Here is a 24,437-nt window from a genome sequence, read left to right on the forward strand (position 1 = left end):
TACATTAACATATTAGCTACTCAGCTTTTCCATTTTCAGGTAGTTTCAATTTCATACAACTGCAATAAAAGATACCTTGAAGTACAGAGGCAGCATTATAAAGTGCGGCAAATTTGGCGAATAGTGCAGCGAGTCTGGGCCTTGCTGGTGTGGGACTGTGGGCCTAGCTGAATTAGCAAAAATTAATGCTGCATTCTGCGGGGTCCGGACTCTACGGCGTAAGACTCTACGGCGTGAGACTCTACGGCGGGTTAGGGTTACTGTTAGGGTTTGGGTTAGGACTAGGGTTAGGGTTAACTTAGGGTTAGGGTTAGGGTTAGGGTTAGGGTTAGGGTTAGAGTCTCACGCCGTAGAGTCTTACGCCGTAGACTTAGAGTCCCAGACCCCCATTCCGCACCTGCCGCACTTATATGTTATTGTTGCCTCTGTATCATTAACTCAAATACCTTAGGCGTGTGAACTGGAGTGTAATCTGTTATCACAACTTATCGTGGCCCGCGCCCCCCAGATCTTTGGATCTAGAATGTTCTAAACTGATAGTGATTCAACAGCAGAGACACACGCTGCCGATTGCCGAAAGGTTTTATACCTAATAAAACTCCTTGATTAAAGAGTTTTTGTACATCTTCAAAGTTTGTACAAAAATAAAAGCTTTATATACACATACTATACAAACAGTACCGTTAACAAATATTATCATTTGGGAAAACTCGCGACAGCAGCTCAATAATATATATAAAGTTTAACCTAAAACAAGTGTTGGTCTAACCCCTGCTGCATTGTTGAAATTATTATAATGTTGAAGTTGAAAAGTTGATACAGAATTGTTAATATCAAACATGTACATTTTAGATTGAGATTTATTTTAAATATACAACCCATAATATAGTTCCAGTTCAGCTTCCTATAATAACGTAATAAATTATGAATCCAGTGCTGTGGTTTATGAGCTTTACTTTAGGTGTGTGAGTTTAACTTTAGTAGGTCTCCAGTTCTTCAGTATACTGGAACCACCTCTCACGGAGTCGCTCGTGTCGTGCACATTTCTTGCTTTCTCTGGAGAAAAAGGTTTGAGCAATGAGCATGTTATTCCAAGAAAATTAGAGGAAAATACGCACGGGCTGCACCAGCATAGTAATATTGTATCGTTAATTAGGGTGTGACTGTGTCATAGAGCTAGATATACTGAGTCAACCGTCATTTTCAATTGGAAAATAGACTTTTTACACAAAAAGCCATCGATTAATTTAAGTTCGATATTCAAGACTTTAATGATAAAATCATTTTCTTCCTAGAAGAAGAAGACGTCGCATATTCAGTACCTGTCAGCAATGTAGCTTTGACAGAGTCCAGAGAGAGTTGACTGCTTGTTTTCACCAGTGTTCACGTAACCTCGCTCTATTATCTCGCTGTTATCGCTCACTTCGTACACGAATAACTCCGATACCTGGAGAGACAACAGTTATCAGTTTTAACGTTGAACGGCTAACAGGAAAATAATATGTATCAGAAACCAGTGAATTATTTGTTATGGAGTTCGGTCACCCAATTAATTTTATCGGCATTTCGTTATATCAGTTTTGCAGTTCGCACGGAAGAAATAATAATTAGGCTACAATTAAATATCATTTCGGAACATATTACAATCAACAATCTTAAAGTTAAATAATCTCAAATAAATCTCATGCAAAACGTACTTATTCATTCACAAATCAGCAAAAAAAAGTATCAAATAATTAACATCGACTCAAACTATAAAATATCAAATGAAATTCTCTTCCAATCCCGGCGACCCTAGTTCCCACAACCTAAAGTTCAACCCATGGCTTCCAGACACCATCAACCATGCCCGCATTTGAATAATTCCTCCCCTCAACTATCTTCACCTTGTCTAAATAACCCTGTTTCTTCTCTAGCAAGATGTTCACGATATCGGGATGTGAATCTGCTACATTGTGCTCCTCCCTTGTATCAGTAGACAGATCGAACAGAAACGTCCCAGAAACCAGGCTCCTTGGATGCGGCTCTTTATTGTAGTTTACAAAGTTTCGGTACTCTTTCAATCCACGGTCCGGACTCCAGCCTTGGAATTCCAATCCAGAACCAGTGAGGAGCTTCCAGTTCTTCCATCGTATCACGAAGAATTCCTGGGCGTCTCTGGAGTCTCCTTTCCGAAACTTCATTTTCGTTGTTTTCAGCTGAACTGGATACTTTCTGACATTTTTTAGACCCCTGCTACCTTGGGAGTCCAACCTTTTAGAGGGATCCCTCAATTCATAGAGTATTTCATCACGACAAGGCTCATCATTACTCGCAGAGCTCCAGATATCCACTCCATCGATAGGAAGCTGTGCTTTACTGCCTTCCTCTGGCTTGTCTCCAGCCAGCTTCTGGAATGTGGCATACCAATCAGTCACATGGTGAAGGTTGGTATTTGTGTATCCAGATTTCTGAAGGAGAGGGCTGTGAACGAAAGTAACTCCCCTAACACCGCCCTCTAAAAAGGAACTCTTACCTCCTCGCAGAGGATAGTTACTGCCAACACTCTTATAGTATGCTCCATTATCTGAAGTAAACACTATGATAGTGTTTTCCATCATCCCATTATTAGTCAGAGCATCCGCTATTTTACCAACCCCTTCATCCATGACAGATACCATGGCAGCATAGTTTTTTCTCTTTCCAAGAATGTGTGAAGCAAATCTATCAGCATCTTCTTCGGGAACTTCGTGAGGGATATGTGGAGCAGTGTAAGCTAGATAGAGAAAGAAAGGTTTGGTTTGATCGTGGTTTTGAACAAGTTCAACTGATTTATCTGTAAACAGGTACGTGTTGTACTTTCCTTTCAGATCGCTCCGCACATTGTCAACCAAGTTTCCCAAATCGTAGTAATTTTCTCTGAGATCTGTTCTGCCGATCTTTTTATGACTAAAATATCCCTGCTCTCCTAGGAACATGCCAAACCAGGTCTCAAACCCCCTTTTTGGAGGAGTATGCTCCCAAGTGTGCATGCCAAGGTGCCACTTTCCTACGCCATGAGTTTTATATCCGTTCCTTTTCAACATCTCAGGAAGCAAAGTCTCATCCAATCCGAGTCCGAACTCCTCGTTAGGTTTAATGTTTCCCTTCCAGAACCCTGTCCGAATACCGTATCTTCCAGTCATGAGTGAAGCTCGAGAAGGAGAACAGATGGAGGAAACAATGTGATTCTCCAGGATCACCCCCTCATCAGCTAATCTGTCTATGTTTGGAGTCAGTATGTCAGAACCTCTGAATCCAACATCTTGGTAACCCAGGTCATCTGCAACTATTACCACAATATTGGGTTGTTTCGTATAGGCATGGTTAGGGAGGCCAACAAAGACAAGTAAAAGCACCCACATCAGTCTCGGTTAAGTTGAAGTTTTTTCAGGAACCAACTAAACAAATGGTTAAATGGTAAAATAGTCCTCAATCTCATCTATACAAAGGACAATGTGTATACGCTATACAGTACATGGTAACGTAAGTGCAAGTACAGTCATATACGCCAGACTATCGATATTGACGAGAATGGTTTACACTCCGTCTGATGAGGGTAATGACAATATCATAATGAAGATAATGATATTAAATATCAACAGTGAGAATGAACAGTGTTGTACTATTAATATTAATATTAAACGCACTGTGCAGTGCAGATGTATTATATAATATGTATTATATATTATTATGTATTATGTATTATGTATTACCTCTGGTACATTGTCAGAAACATTCTGCAGATAACAGTCAGCGTTTTTGTGTAGAGCTCGTATTTTTGCGGACAGAAGCACTGTATCCAACGATATGACACACAAGTACTTCTTTGTTAAACTCGCACAAACTGAGGTAATAACGAACTTTAATCAGTAGCTAAATTATGAACTACGATTGCAAGGAATCAAAGGACCCGTTGCAGTACCTTCAGTCACACAATTTTAACAAACTAAATTCTTACATTCACATTTAGAGGGAGTTCTGGAACGTTAACACTGTTGGGAGGTTTTGGGGTATTCCTCCGCAATACTTACTTGGAACAGAGTCAGTCCAAGCTGGAACAATTGCGATAGCTCGGTAACTATCTACATCAATCACGGCAACCTTTCCAGGGCACAATGTCACCACTGGAGAATGAGGGATTTCATGAGATTTAAAAACTTAAATGTTATGGAAATAATAGATTATTGATAATTGATTCCTATCGACCATTGTCATGGCCTTATTACACACACTTTATACATATAGCGGAAGATTAGAAATGAATGATTATATAAAAACTCAAACCTGCTAAGTTTGAGAAAGGAGGAAGAGGGTAGATCTGGGAGACAGAGAGAGCCTTGTTGTCTGTCCTGATGTGCTGAATCCTGGCACAGCTATTCTCAACGTCGCAGCTCAGGACCGCTACGGCTCCGTCCTGGTGAAGAAGGTTTGTTATAGATCAGGCACCTGGCACTATCACCTGGCACTATCACTTGGCACTATCACCTGGCACTATCACCTGGCCCTGCATCATCAAATTGTATTACAGTTATTATGTTTCCCGAATATCTTATTAAAATAATTTGATAACAACCTAGAATTTTAGAATGCCTACAAAAAAGTCGATGTAAATTGAATGGTGATTAGTATACTATCGATTTGAATTTGATTTGTGCCCTAGTCCCTATTCATAGTGAACAAATTTGTTACTATGTATTATCTCACGGGTGTGCGTTTTCTGCGGTAAAGAAGTTTGGGTATATCATATGTCGTTATTACGCACACTAGACTGGAACTCTTCGGGCATTAGTTCTCAGCTCCTATATTACAAAGTTGAATAAGATATTGAGACAACTTCTTTTTTCTCATTATATTTCCGGCCTGATGCAGCATTGCTTCGATAAGAAATTAAAAAAATTGCGATTCTTTCGTTGATATTAAATAAATATTGTCACCGCTATACACAGGTACATACATAGTGTTTGTAAATAAAATATACATCACTTCCGTGATCTATTTCTGTATGTTAAAAAACCACACGTTAAAAAGTTCTCGTACAATGTACTACATCTTATCTACTTATTTATATCACTATAGTCGCCGTTACTGTTTGATATAAATCTAAATACACGATAACTCATAACCAGCTCACCACTTGATTTTATTTTCGTGATATCTATAATAATAATATCTTGATAATATTCTTGCTTATCTTGATTTTGCTCTTGATTCCACCCCCTGTGTTGTACAGATTACAAATGACCGCAACCGGACGAACGTTTGCCCCGGGGGCGGCGCACGGTGGAGAAGTGCCAGTGGCAGAAACAACAGCACTCGTGATGATAGAATTCCAGAACGAGTTTGTAACGGAGGGTGGCAAGTTGCACGATGCAGTTAAGGGTGTTATGGAGGAGACAGGAATGCTTGAGAAAGCAGTTGAAGTTTGCGCTTTTGCCAGGGAGAGGGGTATGAAGGTTATCCATGCGCCCATCAGTTTTAAAGAGGATATGAGTAACAATCCTAATAAAGGGCTGGGAATCTTGAAAGGTTGTAATGATGGTAAGCTGTTCGTAGCTGACACATGGAACTCAAAAATCTGCGATGAAATGACACCAGAAGAGGGTGATCTTGAGGTGATAGGTAAGACGGGACTGGACGCGTTTCCTGGCTCAAACCTTGAAACTCTACTGGTGGAAAACAATATCACGACCATCGTTTTGGGAGGCCTTCTGACAAACTGTTGTGTTGAGAGTACCATGAGAACGGCCTTTGAGAAAGGTTTCCATGTGATAACTCTGACTGACTGCTGTGCTGCCACCAGCTCTGAGGGTCACTTAGCTGCCACTGCCGGAACTTTCGGTATGTTTTCGGCTCCAATGACAAAGGACGAGTTTGTAGGTATGTGGCCAGCTACAACTTGAAAAATTAGCGCTCCTGGCAGATTAGTTACGAACTTTTGAATACAGACAAGGGAATTTGGTTGAGGTGAGGAATTTTTTGTAGTACTTTTATCACGATCAAAATGAGATTGTTTCCTTTGTTTTCGAATCAAATTAAAAGTGCTGAATGATAATAAAACAAGTACCTGACAAGCCGCAAGAAGTTTGTCCTCGACAAAGACCACGTGATTTACAGGAGATCTGGACACCAGAGAACATTGCACAGTCAGGCATTCCTGGTAAATAAACAGTCATTAGTTCTGGTCATATCATGAAGAATACCGAATGCTCAATTCTAATCGTTTTTTGTAATACTCAAAAATTCACCACTGTCTACGATTGAAGTCACTTTAAACACAAGTGAACTGTGATATAATTTAAGGCTATAGATTTATGGACGTAAAGTGTGAAGGTTGAAAAATGAATCCTTATCAGAATTCTTTTGTCGAGCAAACGAAGCACAGACCAAGCAATTTATTACCTTCATATCAATAACAGATGTCAATCCCTTTTGTAGACCTATAGCGACCTTATCACCATTGCAACTAGAAGCTGCAGATGTTATGTCTGAACAATATATGAAACTATCGACCACTGTTTCCACATCTGAAAAAAATGTCTATATGATTGAATAGATCTTCTTGAAAGATTGAGAGATCACGGGAACGTATTTAAAGATCTATTGATCAGAAAAGTGTCAATCATACCAAGATCTCAGGTAGAAATATTAAAATGTAAAATGGCAGTAACTACCACTCAAGTAAGATAAATCAGATTACCAGTCGCTAGAGAGTGTAGGGTAGCAATGTGGTGGTTTGTCCACCACACCATAACTTTGTTATCCTGCACAAACACCACATGTCCTACCCGGATCACGCTGAAATTAACCATTGATAATTAGGAATGATCACTGATTAGAGTAATCGATAGAAATATATTTCAATTATAATGCCTCTTATGATGGTCTCGATTATAATCGATCGAGTGCACCTGTAAAAGAAAACCCAATCGTAGCACTGGCCTCTAAATTTGAGTTTTCAGTACAATTCTATCGTAATTTGGAGCCTTTAGCGATCATCTTTTCGCGGCTGGAGTATAATGAAATACTCAGGCTTAGAATAGTAATCGACGAGAATCACATTGACCCCTGAAAACCACACTCTTTTACACACTATCGCTCTATAGGAAATAAATTACGACGAACTATGAACTGATCAGCTGATGCTCAAAGTCAGGTTTCAACAGCCACTGCTGGTGACTCTTGTACCTTCCCTATACTACTTTTCTGTTTCTGTTGTTTGTGGTGCATACTATGCACTGCATTGTAGGTTTGCTTCTGCTGTTAATTAAATCTTTGATAAAGCTCAGAGGGACATTTATGTGATCTAATTCTGCTATTTACTGTTTAAAGAAAAAGTACCAGATATCTCGGTACAAAACGAACAAATTTCTACTGTTTACTAATACTTTATTTTTAATCATTTGATAAGATTTTCATAACGGAAATATAAAACCTTAACTCCTATTTTGTTAGATATCAGTGTTTTCAGTAGCACAATAACCACCAAATACTGAAAATGTCTAGAAGAATCTCAAATTTTTGCACAATACCAACTAAATATCAAAGAAACACCTCCGCCATATTCATCGTCAAGGTTCATGACAACCCTTTTACACATTTTATCCCGGAGATCGAGATCAGCATCGACTTGAGCGGGATTTATGGAATAGATGGTTTTCCCACGCCGGGTGAGGGCTCATTTTTAGATTTGTTGTTGAACGAAGGCGTGTGGAGTCGTCAATTGAAAGTTCAAGCCGGTAGTAAGACTGAAGAAACCAAAGCAGTTGGTAACCTTTTCATGTTCTGTAAGTGTCTCAATGCTGAAGAAAGTTAGAATGCCTCCAGATGGGGGGCAGACATTATCCTGCAAGTTAGAGATTTTAATGATATATTCAAGGATGCAATGAAGCCTAATATAAGCAGATATACGAGGATATTCAAATTGTTGGATAAATTGCTGTCAAAGAACTGCCGTTATAGTGTAAAGATCAAGAATATCGAATTTATCGGTTATCAATAATGTGATCCAGCTGTGAATTGTTAAACTGTCAGAGTGCAAGTTTGAAGGTTGCTTTCAAGAGGAGCGGTTCTATCTGGACTACCTGGGAGACTGTATAGATCCTCTTTGTCTGTACTCATCAAAGTGAATTTAATTAATTTTGAACATAAAATATCTAAGACTTTAATTTTTGATAGTATAGCACGGCTATCACTTACACGCACTCTTATTATTATCTGTATATCAAGTTTGATTAAAACTACCTTGTTATAATTCTGTTGTATAATCTTGTTTTATAAATTCGATTAAATTTTAGGTGATTTTCAGGTTTTCTATTTTGATTACATTCGATTGTTAAATTTTCTGCTCAGTGTTTCAAATATATAAAGATGAACCCCACAGTATTTACCATGCAATTTTGCAAAATAGAATCTCTAAAATAGTTCCACCGACCTGCTATCTACTGTTGACCAATCCACGTCCTTGTACTTGGGTAATTTCTCCAACATGGCCCTCCGATTCTCGAAATAAGAGGAAGGCAAGATATGATGAGTTCCTTGACCCAGTCTTACAGGGTTAGTGATAGTATTCATTATAGGAGTGATTGCTTCAGATAGGTTGTTCTTGGCGCATGGTGACACTGAACTTGGGCTACTGACTCGTCCTTTTAGTTCTGGGGCGGTAAATTGGGAATTGTCTTCGTCACTGCCTTGGAGTCTCTGTGAACTGATCTGTTCGAATGGTTCTGACCAGCTTGTTATAGGAAGTAGATAGAATAATATGCTGCAGCTGTTCTTCTCCCCTGAAAGTATATATTTGCGTTTTTGACCAGACTTCATCAACACTGCGCGGCTTAGTCGTGATCTACTGTTCATTTATGTTATACACAATACTGAAAAAGTACACAGATGAATAACGTTTGTCAGCAGCGCGCAATGCGGATCCATCGCGTGGTCGATATTGTGTCCACAGAGGAAAATGGATTGTTCTCAACAAGGGACGCAGAGGCCAGAGTATGCGACTGACGACTCATTTCTATTTATGTTATTAGTAATGCACTTCCCTAATCCAGGCTCCAACTCTCCAAATGCCCGGGAAATGGTGATTGACAGTACTAGATAGACATGTGGTTTACATTAGTTTGTATATAAAACCAAGTAAATTATTATAGGCCACAATAACACCATTTCCCAGATATATTTGGAAAAGTAAATACTTAGAACGGATAACAAGTAACAACTCACCACCAACAGAGAGAGCAAGGTTACTTCCATTCAGCCAAAAGTGCAAAACTTTCTCATCTCCCTGTAAAACAACGTAAGCTGCCGAATTACAAAACTCTCTGAAACCCAGCAAGATTCTTTAATTTCAGAAATACAAATTGAGTATAAAACTGAAGACGGCCCAACGTTAATGTGGCTCTTGCTATGTGTTGGTTCAGCCGAATTAATTATTATGTAATCAAGTTTATTTTTCTCTTTTAGTTAGTTGTCATCCGGATTCCGGCCAAACATTAAGCAACTTATATTGCAGTACCATTTATCAATTAGTTTATCAAAATATGTCATTGTAATTTTGCATGGCTGAAATGTAACGCTTGATTTATATATATAATAATTAATTGAATTTTCAAATAAAAAAAGAAGAGAAAACGGTCATGAGTCAGCTATTAACGAAATATTCACCTCATTACTTAGCTGAGAAACTTCGATAAATCCAGCTCTTGTTATTCCGAACAAGGTAATCACACCTGAAAGAAAAATCATAATTTGATGCAATTAAAACACAAATTCACACCACGGTCCACGGATACTGTCAGACACTAACTAAATTGTTTATAAATAACTATGAAATAAGCAAAAGAATTATGTTAAATTGTACTGAACCTTTTTCGTCAAGTGCAGCAACAACATAAGTACCCTCCTCAGGTCCACTCGTCACATTAGCCTTCAGGTATCCCCTGACAATAGCAAGCAAATCAATAAGTTAATTACCATAAGTACACAAGAAAAGGATCAGCTATAACTGTAATAAAGTCTTAAAACAGCATCGCCAATAATGAATTACATATTAGCTTTCGAATGTCTAAATATATAGTAACTATAGTAACTCAGGCACGTAGACAGGGGGGGGGGGCTAGGGGGGCGGCAGCTGTGTTTATGACTGCAGTCAGTCAAAGATTTGAACTGTGGATTAGTAAATATCTGTCATAAAATCCAAGCAAACATTTTAGAAGACTTCTATAAATAGTCAATAGTGTCCCCTAGACCGTAGGAAATGTAAAAATCTTAAGACGATGAGGCCTGAGTAAGTCGTAAATTCTGATTGGAGAATGCAGATTGCTGTTGTGAAGTTACCAAATTTACGTGAGTACTTGATTCTTTTCAATCCCAGTTTATTGCTGTCCTACAAATTTCTTTAATGCCAAATGTCGTCTAAAACACCCTGTTTCGCACAAAATTTCCGGGGGGCTGCGCCCCCCTAGCCCCCGCCAAGGGGCTCTGCCCCTGGAACCCGGTGAGGGCTGCGCCCCCAGCCACAGCTTGCTCGCTGCGCAGCTGGATTGGACAGCCCCCCTCAAAGAAAAATCCTGGCTACGTCCCTGTAGTAACTATAGTAACTATAGTCAGGGTTGTGAAATACGTGTTTTACGTTTTTTTTAATTGGAGCGTTTTTACGTTTTTTTAACAGGTTTTTGCGTATTTATTTTAAAAACGTTGTGATTTATACGGAAATTTACAATGTTTTGACGGTCACCGACTACCAGTAAACGAACCAGCGAAGTACGAACACTGAGGCCTGGGCCACAATCACATAAGCAGATTGCAGTCTTCAGTTACACTGTACACTTACATTAAAACTGCAAAGTATCGAAACGATTCATCACATATCCTCGACTCATTACTCACTTTATTATTTTAGTTAAGCGAAAATTCCAGACTCTGCTATATTATACCGTCAGATTATATGTGTAGCAGCTAAGCTTTGTAAATTTCCGTAAGCAAACGTGCGGGACTGAGACGCGCACTTATACATCCAGCAATAACTCATAAGTTACACCCAGCCGTACAGTCGAGTCACTTCTTGTATAAGTCGCAATGACTATATGTCGGCTCTCTCTCTCTCTCTGCTCCGTACTTTCACCTTCGATACTGTAATCCTGCCGCTCTCTGTGTTTATTTGGTGCCGTGATATGATTCTGATACGCATTCAATCTTTTCAATTTTGAAGCAGTCCCAGCTTGAAATTTGATATGCTATAGCGCTACACAGAACAATATAGAAATTTCTATAACTTAAATGATAAATTAGCGCATATTAAGATGTTTCATATTTGATATTTGAAGAAAGTATCACCAAAACTCTATTTAACATCTGATGTTGCTCTCTTAGTAGGTGGCATGGTCAATCATAATCTCATTTCTTGCTTACTGATAGTTATTCGTGTTACATGTACAGCAACTTAGAAAGCAAGAGTATTCGACATTAAACACAACTGGCAAGTTTAATTGGTCATACCGCTACATTTTGAATTTTCACGTGAGTCGGCTTGATTAGATTATGCGAACGTTTTTTCTCGTTTTTTGAAAAAATAGAAAAAAGCACGTTTTTTGAGTTTACCATTTACGTTTTTCACAACCCTGACTATAGTAACTATAGTAACTAAACCCGTCAATGTTGAATTTGAAGATGGGTCTGGTGACGTCATCGTGTGAGAAAGCAAGTAAACCACCCTCTCCAACTCCGATCACCAGTTCGTTGTCTGGGGTGGAACAGACGTTGTGGAGCTTGTACGGTAGGCTCACTTTGATTCCTCCCTCTAGCTGCATTAAAGTATGTGTGAACTGATTGAAGGAGTTGATTTTCTGAGAATGTCAAGTTGAAGGTTTAATGTTTATGCAATTCTGTTAGCTGTTTTACAGTTCAACAGATAAGTGAACTTCTTGAACCCCAATAAAAATGAGTAAGAAACTTACATTTGGTAGTTGACTAAAGTTGGCCTGGCTTTCCTTCAAAGCTTGTCTGGCAGTTATAGAAGCCCAAGTATCCTCAAACAAACAATCCAGGATCTTGTTGACAAGCCTGAAGGGTTGTGGCAGTTTGGCGTGGCGCTGGTCTGGATCTGAAGAAAAGTCAAGCCCATCGTCCTGGTCGTCCCATGTAGAGGGGGAGTCCACGTAAAATGGTCTCAATATACCCATCCTTTGGACAAACAATGATGAGGTTAAATGGATAACTATTATTTTCAAATAAAATAAGGAATTATTCCAGATTTTCAATAAAAATGCCAATTATATGAAAACCATGATGGTTAGATATATTATATATACAGGGTGTTTCAAAAATAATGTCCTGATTTTTTAAAACAATAACAATTTTTATAAAGGAGCAAAATGCCCATTATTGGTTGCCATTTACATTGTTGTAAATTATATTGTTATATATTATTCTATTTGTTTTCCAAAAAAAAATTAGTTCATAAATCAGGACATTATTTTTGAAACACCCTGTATATATATATATATGTATCTTACTTATGATTCCTAATGTGCAAATTAGGTAAAAAGCAACATTTTAATCGGCTGTATCTTCGGTTGTGTAGGATATTTTTTGACGCAATTTAAACTTCCTAACAAAAAATACTATTAGCTTCCTCCCTGTGACCACGGGTTTTCTAGTTATATATAAAAAGATAAGCGTAAAAAAGTAAACGATGTTATTGTCCAACTAAAAGTTTAGCATCGTTTACTTTGTTACGCTTATAAAAAGCTCCTATTTTTTAGTAGAGCACTTTGTCGAAAACGAAGCAGAAAGCTGAAATTCGAATATGTCCTACCAGTAGGACATATTCAAAATTTTCATTGCTTCAAAGTTTTCTCCGCTTCTGGTTCCAGTACCTTGAATCTTGATAGGTGACTTGTCAATGAAACAAGAAATTTTCAATGAAACAAGAAATTTAATTTTTAGCACATTTTACAGAATAAAGAGATGTAAAACAATTTATAAAAATATAATGCTCATTTGGTGTATGACTTTTTGTCCTTGACTGTTAGTTTGATTTTGAAGGGACAGGTAACTAACGGGGCAGGGAATGTGCGTGCCTGAAAGCTTTTGCACACACCGAAACGCTAGTTCAGTTGAGTTTTTAGAGACAGGGCTCATATGAGAATCAGAAGAAAATTGTTAGCAGACGTTAGGGGTTCTGTTTATGTTTGTTACTATGGGTTACAGTCTTGTTGTGACAGAAAGTCTACACTATATATGCCTAAGTTTAAATTGTGTAGTTTGAGGTTATAAAATGCAACTTTAAGATGGATATTGGAGAGCTGGTGAAAATTTATGGTCGTTGTATCAATGGTTATAATAACTTGTGTCACTCTCACCGACCTCACTGATTGGTCACTGGTCAAAATTTCAGTAAAAACCGCGACATTTCGGTCAAGGGGATGACAGGAAAAAAAGATGGTCATTCAAGAAAAATTCAGTCAAAACAGTGAAATTTGGGTCGCGGAAAGCTGAAATTCAAAATTTTCATTGCATCAAAGTTTTCTCCGGATATATTGCTTCCAGTACCTTGATGGCGACTTGTGTCACTCTCACCGACCTCACTGATTGGTCACTCATGGTCAAAATTTTAGTCAAAACTGCGAAATTTTGGTCAAGGGGATGGCAGTGAAGCTCCTCTTCAAAAAATCTTCCAAAATCTCTTTTTAAATTTTGATGATTTTCCGTTTATCAAAGCTTTCTTTGGGAAACAATCGTGTCTTATGCCATCCTCAGTGACCTTGTAAGATGAACATTCAAAAAAATTCAGTCAAAACAGTGAAATTTGAGTCGCAGAAAGCTGAAATTTGACTATGTACTACCAGTAGTACATATCCAAAATTGTCATTGCATCAAAGTTTCCTCTGGATATATTGCTTTCAGTACCTTTATGGCGACTTGTGTCACTCTCACCGACCTTACTGATTGGTCAAATTTCAGTCAAAACTGCAAAATGTCGGTCAAGGGGACGGCAGAAAAACTCCTTTTCAAAAACCTTCCAAAATCTATTTTTGAATTCTGATCAAATTTCCGTTTATCAAAGCTTTCTTTGGGAATAGAACTTTCAGTACCTGGTTACACAAGTGACAATCTAATACTCACCTTCTATGCTATGCGGAGATCTTCGCTGGAGATGCAATGTCTATCTTAACGATTTATCTACGATAGCGCTCGATTTGTAAGTATTTGTAGGCGCTTATTTGTTATTATATATTATTTATGAGTATTGCTGAAAGCACAGTGTAAGGCCTACACGGACCGCCTCTAACTAGCCAATCCCTGTTTACATGCCGTGTAGCAGGGGACTAGAAAGAGCTAAACTAGTAAGCGGGGCATTTATGATCATCGCTGGCGCGCGCAACTAGCTTCATATCATTTCAAATAAACTTCTTGTGATTGAGTTAATTTACAAATCATATTTATAATTTTAACAATTCAGTGTATTTATTAATTTTCCATTATATGAGTTTAACTTAAATTAAATTTCAAACTAGTGACTTTTATAAATTTACAAAATTAAATATTAATTATACAAACTCAAAACTTAGATTGATAAATTGAAATAATATATATTATTTCAATTTATCAATCTAAGTTTTGAGTTTGTATAATTATATATTAATAACATTCTCTTGAACAAAATAATTAAATTATTTTCTATTTTTAAATTATTTTAAAAAATCAAATCAAATCAAATCAAAATATAACCGTCATTACCTGAGGACCCCAGGCTAATATGTTCATTAACATTTAACATAACCGAATATAGATTTGGCGGAATGACAGGCTGAGCGCGGCCCAGTAAAACCGTCACTAAGATGTAAATCAGATCGAACGAGAAATTACTAATTAGATCGAACGAGAAATTAGATTCTCGTTCGATCTGATTTACATTTTGGTAACAGTAATGACACATCATCAAAAATGTATTTCCTAAAATAAAGGCTAAAGTTTAAAAATTATTTTTATAAATCTATTGGCCTAAACAACCAAGTTAAAATGAAAGCTAATTTACATACTTTCCACTACTATATATATAAGTTGATAAAGCGTTTTTTAGCAACATTACACACAAAATATTTATTGTGCTTCTCTTTATTAGTAGCATAATTTAATCCCTCAATCTTTCCTAATACTTCGTCCGAAGCATCAAAAATGACTATCATTTACAGATCCGTTTAAAATAGTCTCTCTTTACAAATTATTTTGAATAATTACAAATTATGAATAAATTTCCACCCCACAATTAAATTAGTACGCCGCGCAGAATACAGGATACAAATTTCGTCAAACGAAAGAGCCTTCATTTTTCGGCACTGGATAAAGATTAACCGGGCGTAAGCTTTGGATCGACTTGCTACAAGGCTGTAGCTATTCGTTTTACCATGCGATTCGTCATTCATGTTCAATATTAATTGCATCGAGTTTTATTGACTGAACTTGTTTGATGATAATAGCAATAAAACCTTTTTTTTGCAAAAGTGTTTCGGCAGAAATCACTCAATCACAGGACAGTCATAATGTGTTAGCCAGAAAGGTTTCAATCTGGTAAAATTCGTTCCTTTTGATTCACATCATCGTGAGACATAAAGTTCGGACTGCTTATATTTCAATTCATCATGGATCTCCGGTTTTTATGGATGTTAGCATTTAGACTGTAGCTGTAGGATGTGGCTAAATAGTTGGCAGACTCAGTCATCATCCCAGTTGTAGTGCAACCTGACTGCCACATGTGTTTACTGTTTCCCTGCTTAATTATAATATAAGTATAAGTGCTACAGCCGGCTCTACTGTCTTTTCGATTGACGATTATGATTGACACTATAATTTAACTTTTGCTGCTCCTTTGAAGTCTCGGTGTTTTTGCTATGAATTGTTGGAGCGAATATACATTATACAGCGTGATGCCAATCAAGTAACCATATTTGAAATATTGTCCATTAGCAAGTTTCAACTTATATCTTACAGCATTTATTGAGTGTTGCAATTGTGACCGTTCCTTAAAACTGTCTTCTTTAGCCATGGCATAGATGTCCTAATATAAGCCCCTGTTACAGTTGAGGACTATGGCCCACAAGGCTGATAAACCTAGGAGTAAATCTGCGAATGCAGCCAAAAAAGAAACGACGCCTGAAAAACGACCAAAAAGTAGCAAAAAGAAGAAGATCAAATACATACCAGAGGAAGAAGAATTACTCTCGTCAAAGGAATGGCTAAAGAGATACGGCCTGAAACCCCTGGGACTGCACCTAGAACATCTGATGTCGTCACACAAACACTCCTCTCAATTCATCAGGGTCACTGGACACCGTGTTGGAGCTAAGTATTGCGATGTTTTTCCTAAAGTCAAGATTCGTGGAGAGAAAATGCACATGGAGCTTCACCATCACGAGTTGGTTCAATACGAAGAAAATTTAGACCACGTGATATCGAGATATCTGAGACGCTGGCGTTGGCTTTTACTCGGTCCACATCGTGTGTTCGGAACTATTCTAGAGGAAGCAATTGTGATCTGTATTGACACCAGTGGGAGTATGATAACTGTTATCAATGAGCTAAAAAGAGAGTTGTGTGCCCTTCTTTGGACAGTTATCAAACCTAACAAGATCAAATTCAACATAGTCCAGTTTGCCAGTCAGATTACTAAATTCAAAGATTCAACAGTTGATCCAGACTATGATACATGTCTAGCTGCAGCTGAATTCATTGGAAATATGATGGCTGGAGGCAACACTTGCACCCTAGAAGCTCTAACAGAAGCACTGAGCGACACAAGTGCTAAGTCAACCTACCTCGTCACTGACGGCAAACCTGACACAAGTTGTAGAGCAGTTTTAAAACATGTCTCCTCCCTTGAGCTTGAAAAGCAACAGAAAATCCACACAATCTCCCTGAATACCTCTGACGAAGAAGCTATATCTTTTCTCAAAACTCTCAGCAAACAAACCAAGGGCCGTTACCACGCGTGTGTGACTGGGTTTGAGGGAAACATAATAACCCACCAACTCCTCAGCAACAATCTCCCCGCCTCTCTTCAAAGTGAAGAAGACAAGTCCCTCAAAATACCCGCATACTCCGGCGACGACTTGCGCCTGCTTTCAAAAGCCATCGTCAAGGCACGCAAATTCATGGCCAACAGTCAGACTTACCGGGATCTGATAGCTGACCACTCCGGAGATACTGAGATGGTTAATTTGAAGATTTGCGGAAGCGAGATGATACCAACTGTTAATCCGGAGGAAATTTCGGCTTTTGGGGTGTGAATTTTTTGGGGTTTATTGCTAATATGTCGATGTTTACTTTTGATGATTTAAGATTTTGCTGTTTTTAACATGATGTTTACTTTTATCAGGGTAGTGTAGCTGGCTGTCATTTCTTTGAAAACGTGTCATTTATTATTTATTCGTTACTCATCGGAATTTTTGCACGTGCCTCTTTCCCAGATTTTTTACTGGTTTTCATTTTGCTTGTCCTGGAATACCCTAACTCTCATATCATTTACGAAAACATTGTAGAAGAATGCCTTTATTTCATTATCTATTGATAACCTTTGATATCACTTATTATTGTATTTGTATATAAATATTGAAAAGTTGTGTTGTGCGATGTGAAATGTTGAAATTTTTGCTTGTTAAATTTGTCATTACTCGTATCATGCATGTTTTGTTGCGTAGAGACCAGCTATTTTATACGTGATACACTGGTGTTTGCTTCAATGCAATCATATATTAATCGGCGCTTGCAGAATTCTGCACGTTTTACGTATAAATCATTGATAAAATACAATGAAGCATGTGTACTTTTCGATAATCGATTGTTCTAGAAATTGCAATTTCAATCCCTTTTTTCATCAGATTAAAATTATTTTACATAGGTATGGCAGCGACAGCAGCTAAAATGCCCGACCAGGGAGGGACGTACACGTTCCAGTCCAAACCCCACGAGGGACCCCCTGCCATGAAATTCAGAGATCCTTATCAGTAAGTACAACTTTTAATTACCATATTAAAATTACAGCCTTATTTTACATTTGATCATCCTGCTAATTGCACACTTTATGTTCTGTATTTTTCCATAATTTTAGCACCTTTTAAAAAGCGAATACACAAACATAATATATTGGTCAAATTTTAACAATCACAATATACAAACTCAACAGATAATAATATGTAGATTGTAGAAGTAGATTGATATAAATGAAAAAATAAAGCTCATTTTAAATTGATTTCAGAACTACAAATGGACCAGCATTGTACGGCAACATCATGTACGATAGGAGAATTGTCAGAGGAAACACTTACGCTCAACATATCCTACCCGCTGTAAGTTAACTATTTATTTAGTTAGTAACGTTAATTACCTGTGTAAGTTAATTATTCATTAAGCTAAATATACAATTACAATTAAAACCCCGAAGTTATCGTAAAATTTTATTTCAAAGTTCAAAGAGCGCCCTGCAAATGAGAATAGACCTCCTGTATGAAGCTAGTTGCATGTATGTGACGTCAGTTTAAACTGACCTGCTTGCGTTTCCAGTAGACGATTTATATTTATTCGAACACGTGACAATGATTAACCATCAGCTTAAAGCATCGTCTCGGTAACAGCTGTCTCGTTTCAAATAAATTGTTGACCACCTGCACCTCCGAGAAACGCAGCCAAATCAGGGGCCCACTTAATTCTTAACATTCCTTTTCATTAACCCTTATGCCATAGGATGTAGCTAATGCTTCACTATTTCTTTAAATAGAATCTGTCTCTATAGAAACCACTATTTGAATCATCGAGGTTCAATCTCAAATCTACCTCAGAACAAATGCACATCTCAAAATAGTCCACTGTTTAGGATAAAATCTTATATCTTGTGTCACTGTATCAGTCTGCAAAATGGTTCTTTACGATTAAAGTGCCACTGTTCCTGGTGCTGAAAATAGCCCTCATATTCCTCTTTTGCCGCTTTGTTTTCAACTTGAATCTGACGAAAGTGCCCACCATTATGAGTCCTAACATTATCATCACAGTAATAACCCCGATCACAAACACCACCTGTGGACTGAGCCTAGTGCTAACACACTGATCCACCGTCTTACTGCTTGGTGGACTCGTGTGCCCATCTGGACACAACTGGCACCTGTTCTGGTACCCATAGTAACCCTCGGAGCAGTTACTGGACATCTCGGTGCAGTCTTGTGGTTTAGCAGCGCCAGATTTGGAGGTGTGGTTAGCCGGGCAAGGAGCACATGTGACTGGACACGTGACACATTGCGTGGTGGTGTATTTGCCAGCTGAACATGTTTTAGCTGCTGGGTAGCTGTAACAGTCCTGGGGTTTTACTGCCGTGTTTTGGTCGCTCGTCTCACCCCAGGGACACAACTCGCAGGAGTCTGTCCCCCAACTCCCTCTCTCACATGTACTGCTGGCAACTTTACAATCTTCTTCCTTTACTGAGCTCGGTGGGCTTAGCTTCCCTCGTGTACAATCACTACAACTGTTACCAATCCCGTAGAAGTTCATCGGACAGCTGCTGTTAGCTGGGCGACAGTCTTGTATCTTAGCTGCTCCGGTCTGAGAAATCTGGCCTTGTGGACAGGGAACACAGGGCCAGTTGAGAGAGTAGTAACGATTAGCAGAGCATTTTGTAGGAGGGTGGAAACAGTCTTGTACTTTAACCGCCTCCCTGTAACTAGTGGTGCCCCACTCGCAGGTCTGACACACACTACTGTTCACAGCGTACTGTCCTGTTTCACACGTGCTGTTCACGTGATAACACTCCTGAATCTTCACTGCTCCCTGTTCACTCATCATGTTTAGGGGGCACGCAACACAGCTGGTATCCCCATAATACAATCCTGGACCACAGCTACTGTTCCCATGGTAACAAACGCTGCTGCCTCTCAAACTCGTGTCCCCTTTGGGACACAACAAACATTCTTTACCGCTGCCATATTCTCCCTGGCTGCAATTCATCCCAATCCTGTATATTGTTGTCACGGCAACGGTTGCATTTTGAGAATCTGTAAGCTGACACGCTACGATGTCACTGGTCGTGTTAAATGATACGGAGAAGTTGGCGGTGGGAGTAACAGTGGATATGGTGGTGTTGTAGACAACATTGCTGGTGTTGCACTTCAATTTCAGGATGTCTAGTGGCCACCCTGTGACTTTCCAACGCAATGTAGTTATTGTCGCTGCCGAAAAAGTGTCGTTGGAGAGGAAATTAACTGAGAAAGGCTGTGTATACTTGACAGTAAAGTTTTGAGATGCGGAAGTTTGAAAGTTTGAGTTGGTGACAGTGCACTTGTAGTCCCCCTCGTGCTCTAATGAGAAGTTGGGAAGAGTCAGAACAGAAGAGATTGAGTGGTCTGCAGCTGAACTGTTGTAAATTGATGGATGCGTTGTCATGGTAACGCTTTTATCTGTGCTCCATGTCATGGTAAGGTAAGGAGCGCCAGATCCCACGCAGCTTATGTTAAAGTCAGATCCCAGGGTGGGGTTATCAAGGTTTGGAGGGCAGATAGTCGGATTATGATTCGAACAAACCGACAAATAGTTGAAGCTGTAAGGTCCAGTCAGGGTGCGTCGTATCTCATCAGTGTCATTCAATTTTAAATTGTGTGTCGAATATATGCTAGTCCACGAGGCTTTGCTCCCAAAGTCACATTTGTTTAAGAATGCTGTTCTATTGGTAAAAAGTGAGTAGTAGTTTTGGGAATCTGCATTCAGATCTGATACTTGGAGGTTGATCTGGTTGCTTTGAAAGGGATTGGTGACTTCAAAGACTGGCATTGTATCCGTCTGAGCGTATGACGCCTGAACATGCAAAACGTTTTCTCCCGTACCATTTTTCACCATGAACGTAAAAAATATTGGGTTATTTATCATGCTTTCTCTGAAATGAATCTGAGTGTACAGGTCACCTGTGGTGGGCGGATTATCTGGAACTTGGAATACGTTTCCATCTATTGTTACAATACCCGCTATTCCCAGTTCATTAGAATTGCGAGGCACATTGAGTGATGTTGCATTTCCTGTGGTATTGTCCCACAGAAACTTGCAATAGTTACTGCAGCTTTCACCGACAGCTAAATCAATCACAAACAACAAAATTAACTTGAACATAACGAAAATAAGAAGCTGATTCCTTTGTGGGACTTACTGTGGCTAGTTGCACATCTTATCAATATTTCTCAAGTGCTCCTCCTTTGATTCAATTAAAATGAGCTTCTTGTACTGTCACGAGGTACTTGCATTACACTGTGGCTTGCGAAATATTAGTAATCGGAGATAGGAGCAAGGGCCTCTAATATCGAATGTCAGCGCTGTTCAACATGGCTTGCGTTTGGTTTTACATCGAAAATTGCAACAAGAATCATGAATTCTATCGACAGGACATGAAATTTACATGACCACAGTAGCATGTCGGTTTTTGAATATCGTTTAATATGAACTAACCATTAACTACATGTATATTTTTGAATGTCGTAACGACATTGACGTTTGATATGATCTAACCCTAAACTAGAGGCATAATTGCAGCATCGTTTGTTCTGATTAGAGACGTAAGGAGTTTAAGCGGCAAATGACATGCTTAAGTCGTTTGTGGATTTTAAATACTATAACAGCTATAATAGCTCCTCGATACTGAATTATTGAGAGCAACAAGAACTAGCTAGATTTCTATTTGGTTGTCATGGTAATTTATACGTATTACAAAACAGAGTACTTTTTCAGCAGTACTAGCGCGCGTCTTGAGCTAGACGCGCATCCGTCCGCGCGCGCATTGACATGATTTCAGTTCAGTTTAAATTAAAATATGGAGTATCATCGCCGCATTTGTGATTTCAAATTTAAACACTTAATCTATGAAATAATTAATGTTCTTAATTTCAGACGGTACAGCCGGACCCAATTGAGGTTCAGAGACAAGCAGAAGCTAGGAGACGTATTCTCGCTAGGAAGAGGGCAACTGATCAGCTGAGACCAAGATCTGCCGAACCAGTTGAGGGAAGGAAACACATCGACGTCCAGACTGAACTCTACCTGGAAGAAATAAAAGGTGCTGCTCTTTGAACATCTGACTACTTGCAAACGTACACAAATTACAAGGATTAACGGTATTATAAGATTATCTGTGGTTGTATCACGGTGTCAGCAGGACACTGAACAGTGGGCAGTTTTAGGAGTCTTGAAGACTTCTTCCCAATCGGTTATATAATTTTGTTCTAGATCGAGTTGAGGAAGCCGATGTTGAATGTCAGACAGATGCTTTCCTGGATAGACCGCCCACCCCATTGTTCGTACCAGCTAAAACTGGAGTTGATAACGTCACTCAGATTCTTGACGGAGAGGTATGATTCTATTGGTTTGCATTTTAATTTGCCATTCTTGGGATAACGGTACTCATCCTGATCCTAGTAGGACGGAGACTTCTGAGAATCGTCAAACTGTCTAACTCAATAGTTAATTGGGGTTTCAATTCTAATAAAAGATATTTGCAGTTGTTTGATTTCGATATTGAAGTGAAGCCGATTCTAGAAGTTCTGGTTGGAAAGACCATTGAACAAGCCCTGATGGAAGTCATGGAGGAAGAGGAGCTGGCTAACCTGAGAGCTCAACAGGTCAGTTTTAATTACATCTTCGTAGTCAGTAACCTTGTTTCAGAATCTTCATCTGTCATTTACTACACCACAACCTTAATTACAATAATTTGGAGAATTCAGATATTTTAATTTATATGCTTTGTGAATCCATTCAATTTCTGAAGATGTTAACAAATCATAATATTACAGAGGCAATTCGAAGAATTACGACATGCTGAATTGGTGGAGACACAACGTCTGGAGGAACAAGAACGCAGACACTGCGAGGAAAAACAGAGGCGTATGGCACAACAACGGGAGGTTCTTTCCATTGAGGCAGAAACTGCCAGAAAGATTGCAGCCCGAGCATTCGCTCAGAACTATCTGTCAGATCTTGTGCCCTCCGTGTTTGGTGCTCTCAGTGAAAATGGGTACTTCTACGATCCAGTTGCCAAGGATGTTGAAGGCAACTTTGTGCCTTGGTTGTTGAGCCGAGTGAAGGAGAATATGGGACATGTTCTTCTTTCAAGAGTTATGGTTGATGAGCTGATCAGAGCTGTGTGTGATAAGAGGTTAGGATTTTAAAATATCCGTGATTTAGTTTTTTAAAAAATCCTATTAGCTCATTTCTAATAATATGTGGAAAATTGTTCTGATTAATCTATTTTTTACTAAACCTCAACAGAATACCCCAGGCATGATCAGGCAAGTCAGCAACGATTAGAGGCCAGAGCACGGTCTCGGGCCAACGAGGAACCAGCCCCGGCCCCCGTAGCACCGGCCCCTAAAGATTCAGCCGACTCAGCAGTTTCGGTACTTCCAGCCCCCTCTTCAGCATCGCCCGTAGATCCCCTTGGTCCTACGATACCAAACATCGAGACAACGGCTGCAACAGACTTTCAATCAACCGATATTCCACCTATTATCGAGTCATCTGACACCCAGCAATAGATTGTAACTTATTTGTATTTATTTGGACATTTCATATGGATTATGAAAATCTTGTGCCAGGCATGCCATTTATTCAAGTTTGTTAAAAGAAAATATATTTTGAAGCGATTGAACCGAAAAAATTCAAATTTAAAATGTGTTAAAGAATGGTATAATAGTAATTTTATCTGTTATTGATACTTATTACCTGGCCTAAAATATTGTTCATCACGTCTTTCTTGAAACTTTTCGTCAACGATCCACTATGTAATGGGAAAATTGTTTGATCGATTTTTGTGCTAATGTGTGATAAAATAAAGGATTTTATAACTGCAAACTTTGAAAGTGTTTATCGAATGTACATAATACCATCTTTCAGTTTTGCTAATTTTAACCCATTTATTTTATTTCTACTAAAAAAATCAACGAAATTTGTTGGGAATGAAATTTATTCACACAACTCATATAAGTATGATATATGGAGTATACAGCAGAGATAATTTAATTTGAAGTCCAGATAGACTTACGATAGCTAAAAGTTTGAGCTCCTGGTCACTAAATCAATCACCTTGTGTACACACTACATGAGAATTTGTAATATACTGCCTTTTCGATAAGATGATAATATTTAACTGTTATTATGCGCGGCGCGTTGTCCTAGATACCACAACCGCACTACCATATAAGGTAATTTTATGCTCACAGCTACACTTTTTATGACAACACTAGTGTCGCGCGTTCCATTTTAGTGAAGAGTACAGGACGCAATTTGGGCACACATTTTGAGTAGCGTTGTTCTTGATCAATAATACTGTGATGGATTTATTCAGTGGCTTTAACTAAGGGGTAAAATTAAGACACTTCTATCGATGCAAAACATAATGA

General features: G+C 38.6%; 4 protein-coding genes across 5 annotated transcripts; 2 read left to right on the top strand and 2 right to left on the bottom strand.

Annotated features, from left to right (window-relative positions):
- Positions 1 to 568: 568 nt before the first annotated feature.
- On the bottom strand, positions 569 to 12,200 carry LOC134813582 (WD repeat-containing protein 93-like). The gene is made up of 14 exons (XM_063821425.1): positions 11,976 to 12,200; positions 11,668 to 11,822; positions 9,886 to 9,959; positions 9,685 to 9,749; positions 9,244 to 9,304; positions 8,453 to 8,801; positions 6,719 to 6,816; positions 6,421 to 6,545; positions 6,086 to 6,175; positions 4,306 to 4,435; positions 4,053 to 4,145; positions 3,735 to 3,865; positions 1,323 to 1,447; positions 569 to 1,056 (listed from the first exon to the last, which is right to left on the bottom strand). Exons 1-14 carry the CDS (start codon positions 12,198 to 12,200, stop codon positions 978 to 980), a joined length of 1,800 nt encoding a protein of 599 aa, XP_063677495.1. The 3' UTR covers positions 569 to 977.
- Positions 1,620 to 3,538, bottom strand: LOC134812559 (arylsulfatase B-like). The gene has a single exon (XM_063820042.1). It carries the CDS (start codon positions 3,381 to 3,383, stop codon positions 1,809 to 1,811), a length of 1,575 nt encoding a protein of 524 aa, XP_063676112.1. The 5' UTR covers positions 3,384 to 3,538; the 3' UTR covers positions 1,620 to 1,808.
- On the top strand, positions 4,577 to 23,946 carry LOC134813581 (radial spoke head protein 3 homolog). Of its 2 annotated transcripts, none has more exons than XM_063821424.1 (8): positions 4,577 to 4,586; positions 17,916 to 18,023; positions 18,275 to 18,365; positions 21,934 to 22,099; positions 22,270 to 22,391; positions 22,542 to 22,661; positions 22,833 to 23,194; positions 23,308 to 23,946. In XM_063821424.1, the coding sequence occupies exons 2-8, from the start codon at positions 17,920 to 17,922 to the stop codon at positions 23,321 to 23,323; spliced, it is 981 nt and encodes a 326-aa protein (XP_063677494.1). In that variant the 5' UTR covers positions 4,577 to 4,586; positions 17,916 to 17,919; the 3' UTR covers positions 23,324 to 23,946. The 2 variants fall into 2 exon arrangements, with proteins under 2 accessions (XP_063677494.1, XP_063677493.1); XM_063821423.1 differs by having other exon boundaries at positions 23,318 to 23,946.
- On the top strand, positions 16,035 to 17,670 carry LOC134813583 (von Willebrand factor A domain-containing protein 3A-like). The gene has a single exon (XM_063821427.1). The coding sequence runs from the start codon at positions 16,110 to 16,112 to the stop codon at positions 17,304 to 17,306; it is 1,197 nt and encodes a 398-aa protein (XP_063677497.1). The 5' UTR covers positions 16,035 to 16,109; the 3' UTR covers positions 17,307 to 17,670.
- Positions 23,947 to 24,437: the final 491 nt, after the last annotated feature.

Source organism: Bolinopsis microptera, chromosome 3, assembly GCF_026151205.1.
Source record: "Bolinopsis microptera isolate Bmic1 chromosome 3, MBARI_Bmic_1.0, whole genome shotgun sequence".
Taxonomy (NCBI): domain Eukaryota; kingdom Metazoa; phylum Ctenophora; class Tentaculata; order Lobata; family Bolinopsidae; genus Bolinopsis; species Bolinopsis microptera.

What these genes read in the sequence shown, in the direction of transcription:
- LOC134813582 (XM_063821425.1), bottom strand. Translation starts at nt 12,200, where the DNA reads ATGGGTATATTGAGACCATTTTACGTGGACTCCCCCTCTACATGGGAC. An exon ending in TGCTGCACTTGACGAAAAAG is followed by an intron (nt 9,750 to 9,885) that starts GTTCAGTACAAT and finishes TTTTTCTTTCAG; the next exon opens with GTGTGATTACCTTGTTCGGA. An exon ending in CCTTGCTCTCTCTGTTGGTG is followed by an intron (nt 8,802 to 9,243) that starts GTGAGTTGTTAC and finishes ATATACTTTCAG; the next exon opens with GGGAGAAGAACAGCTGCAGC.
- LOC134812559 (XM_063820042.1), bottom strand. Translation starts at nt 3,383, where the DNA reads ATGTGGGTGCTTTTACTTGTCTTTGTTGGCCTCCCTAACCATGCCTAT.
- LOC134813583 (XM_063821427.1), top strand. Translation starts at nt 16,110, where the DNA reads ATGGCCCACAAGGCTGATAAACCTAGGAGTAAATCTGCGAATGCAGCC.
- LOC134813581 (XM_063821423.1), top strand. Translation starts at nt 17,920, where the DNA reads ATGGCAGCGACAGCAGCTAAAATGCCCGACCAGGGAGGGACGTACACG. An exon ending in AAATTCAGAGATCCTTATCA is followed by an intron (nt 18,024 to 18,274) that starts GTAAGTACAACT and finishes AATTGATTTCAG; the next exon opens with AACTACAAATGGACCAGCAT. An exon ending in AGAGCTGTGTGTGATAAGAG is followed by an intron (nt 23,195 to 23,317) that starts GTTAGGATTTTA and finishes AGAATACCCCAG; the next exon opens with GCATGATCAGGCAAGTCAGC.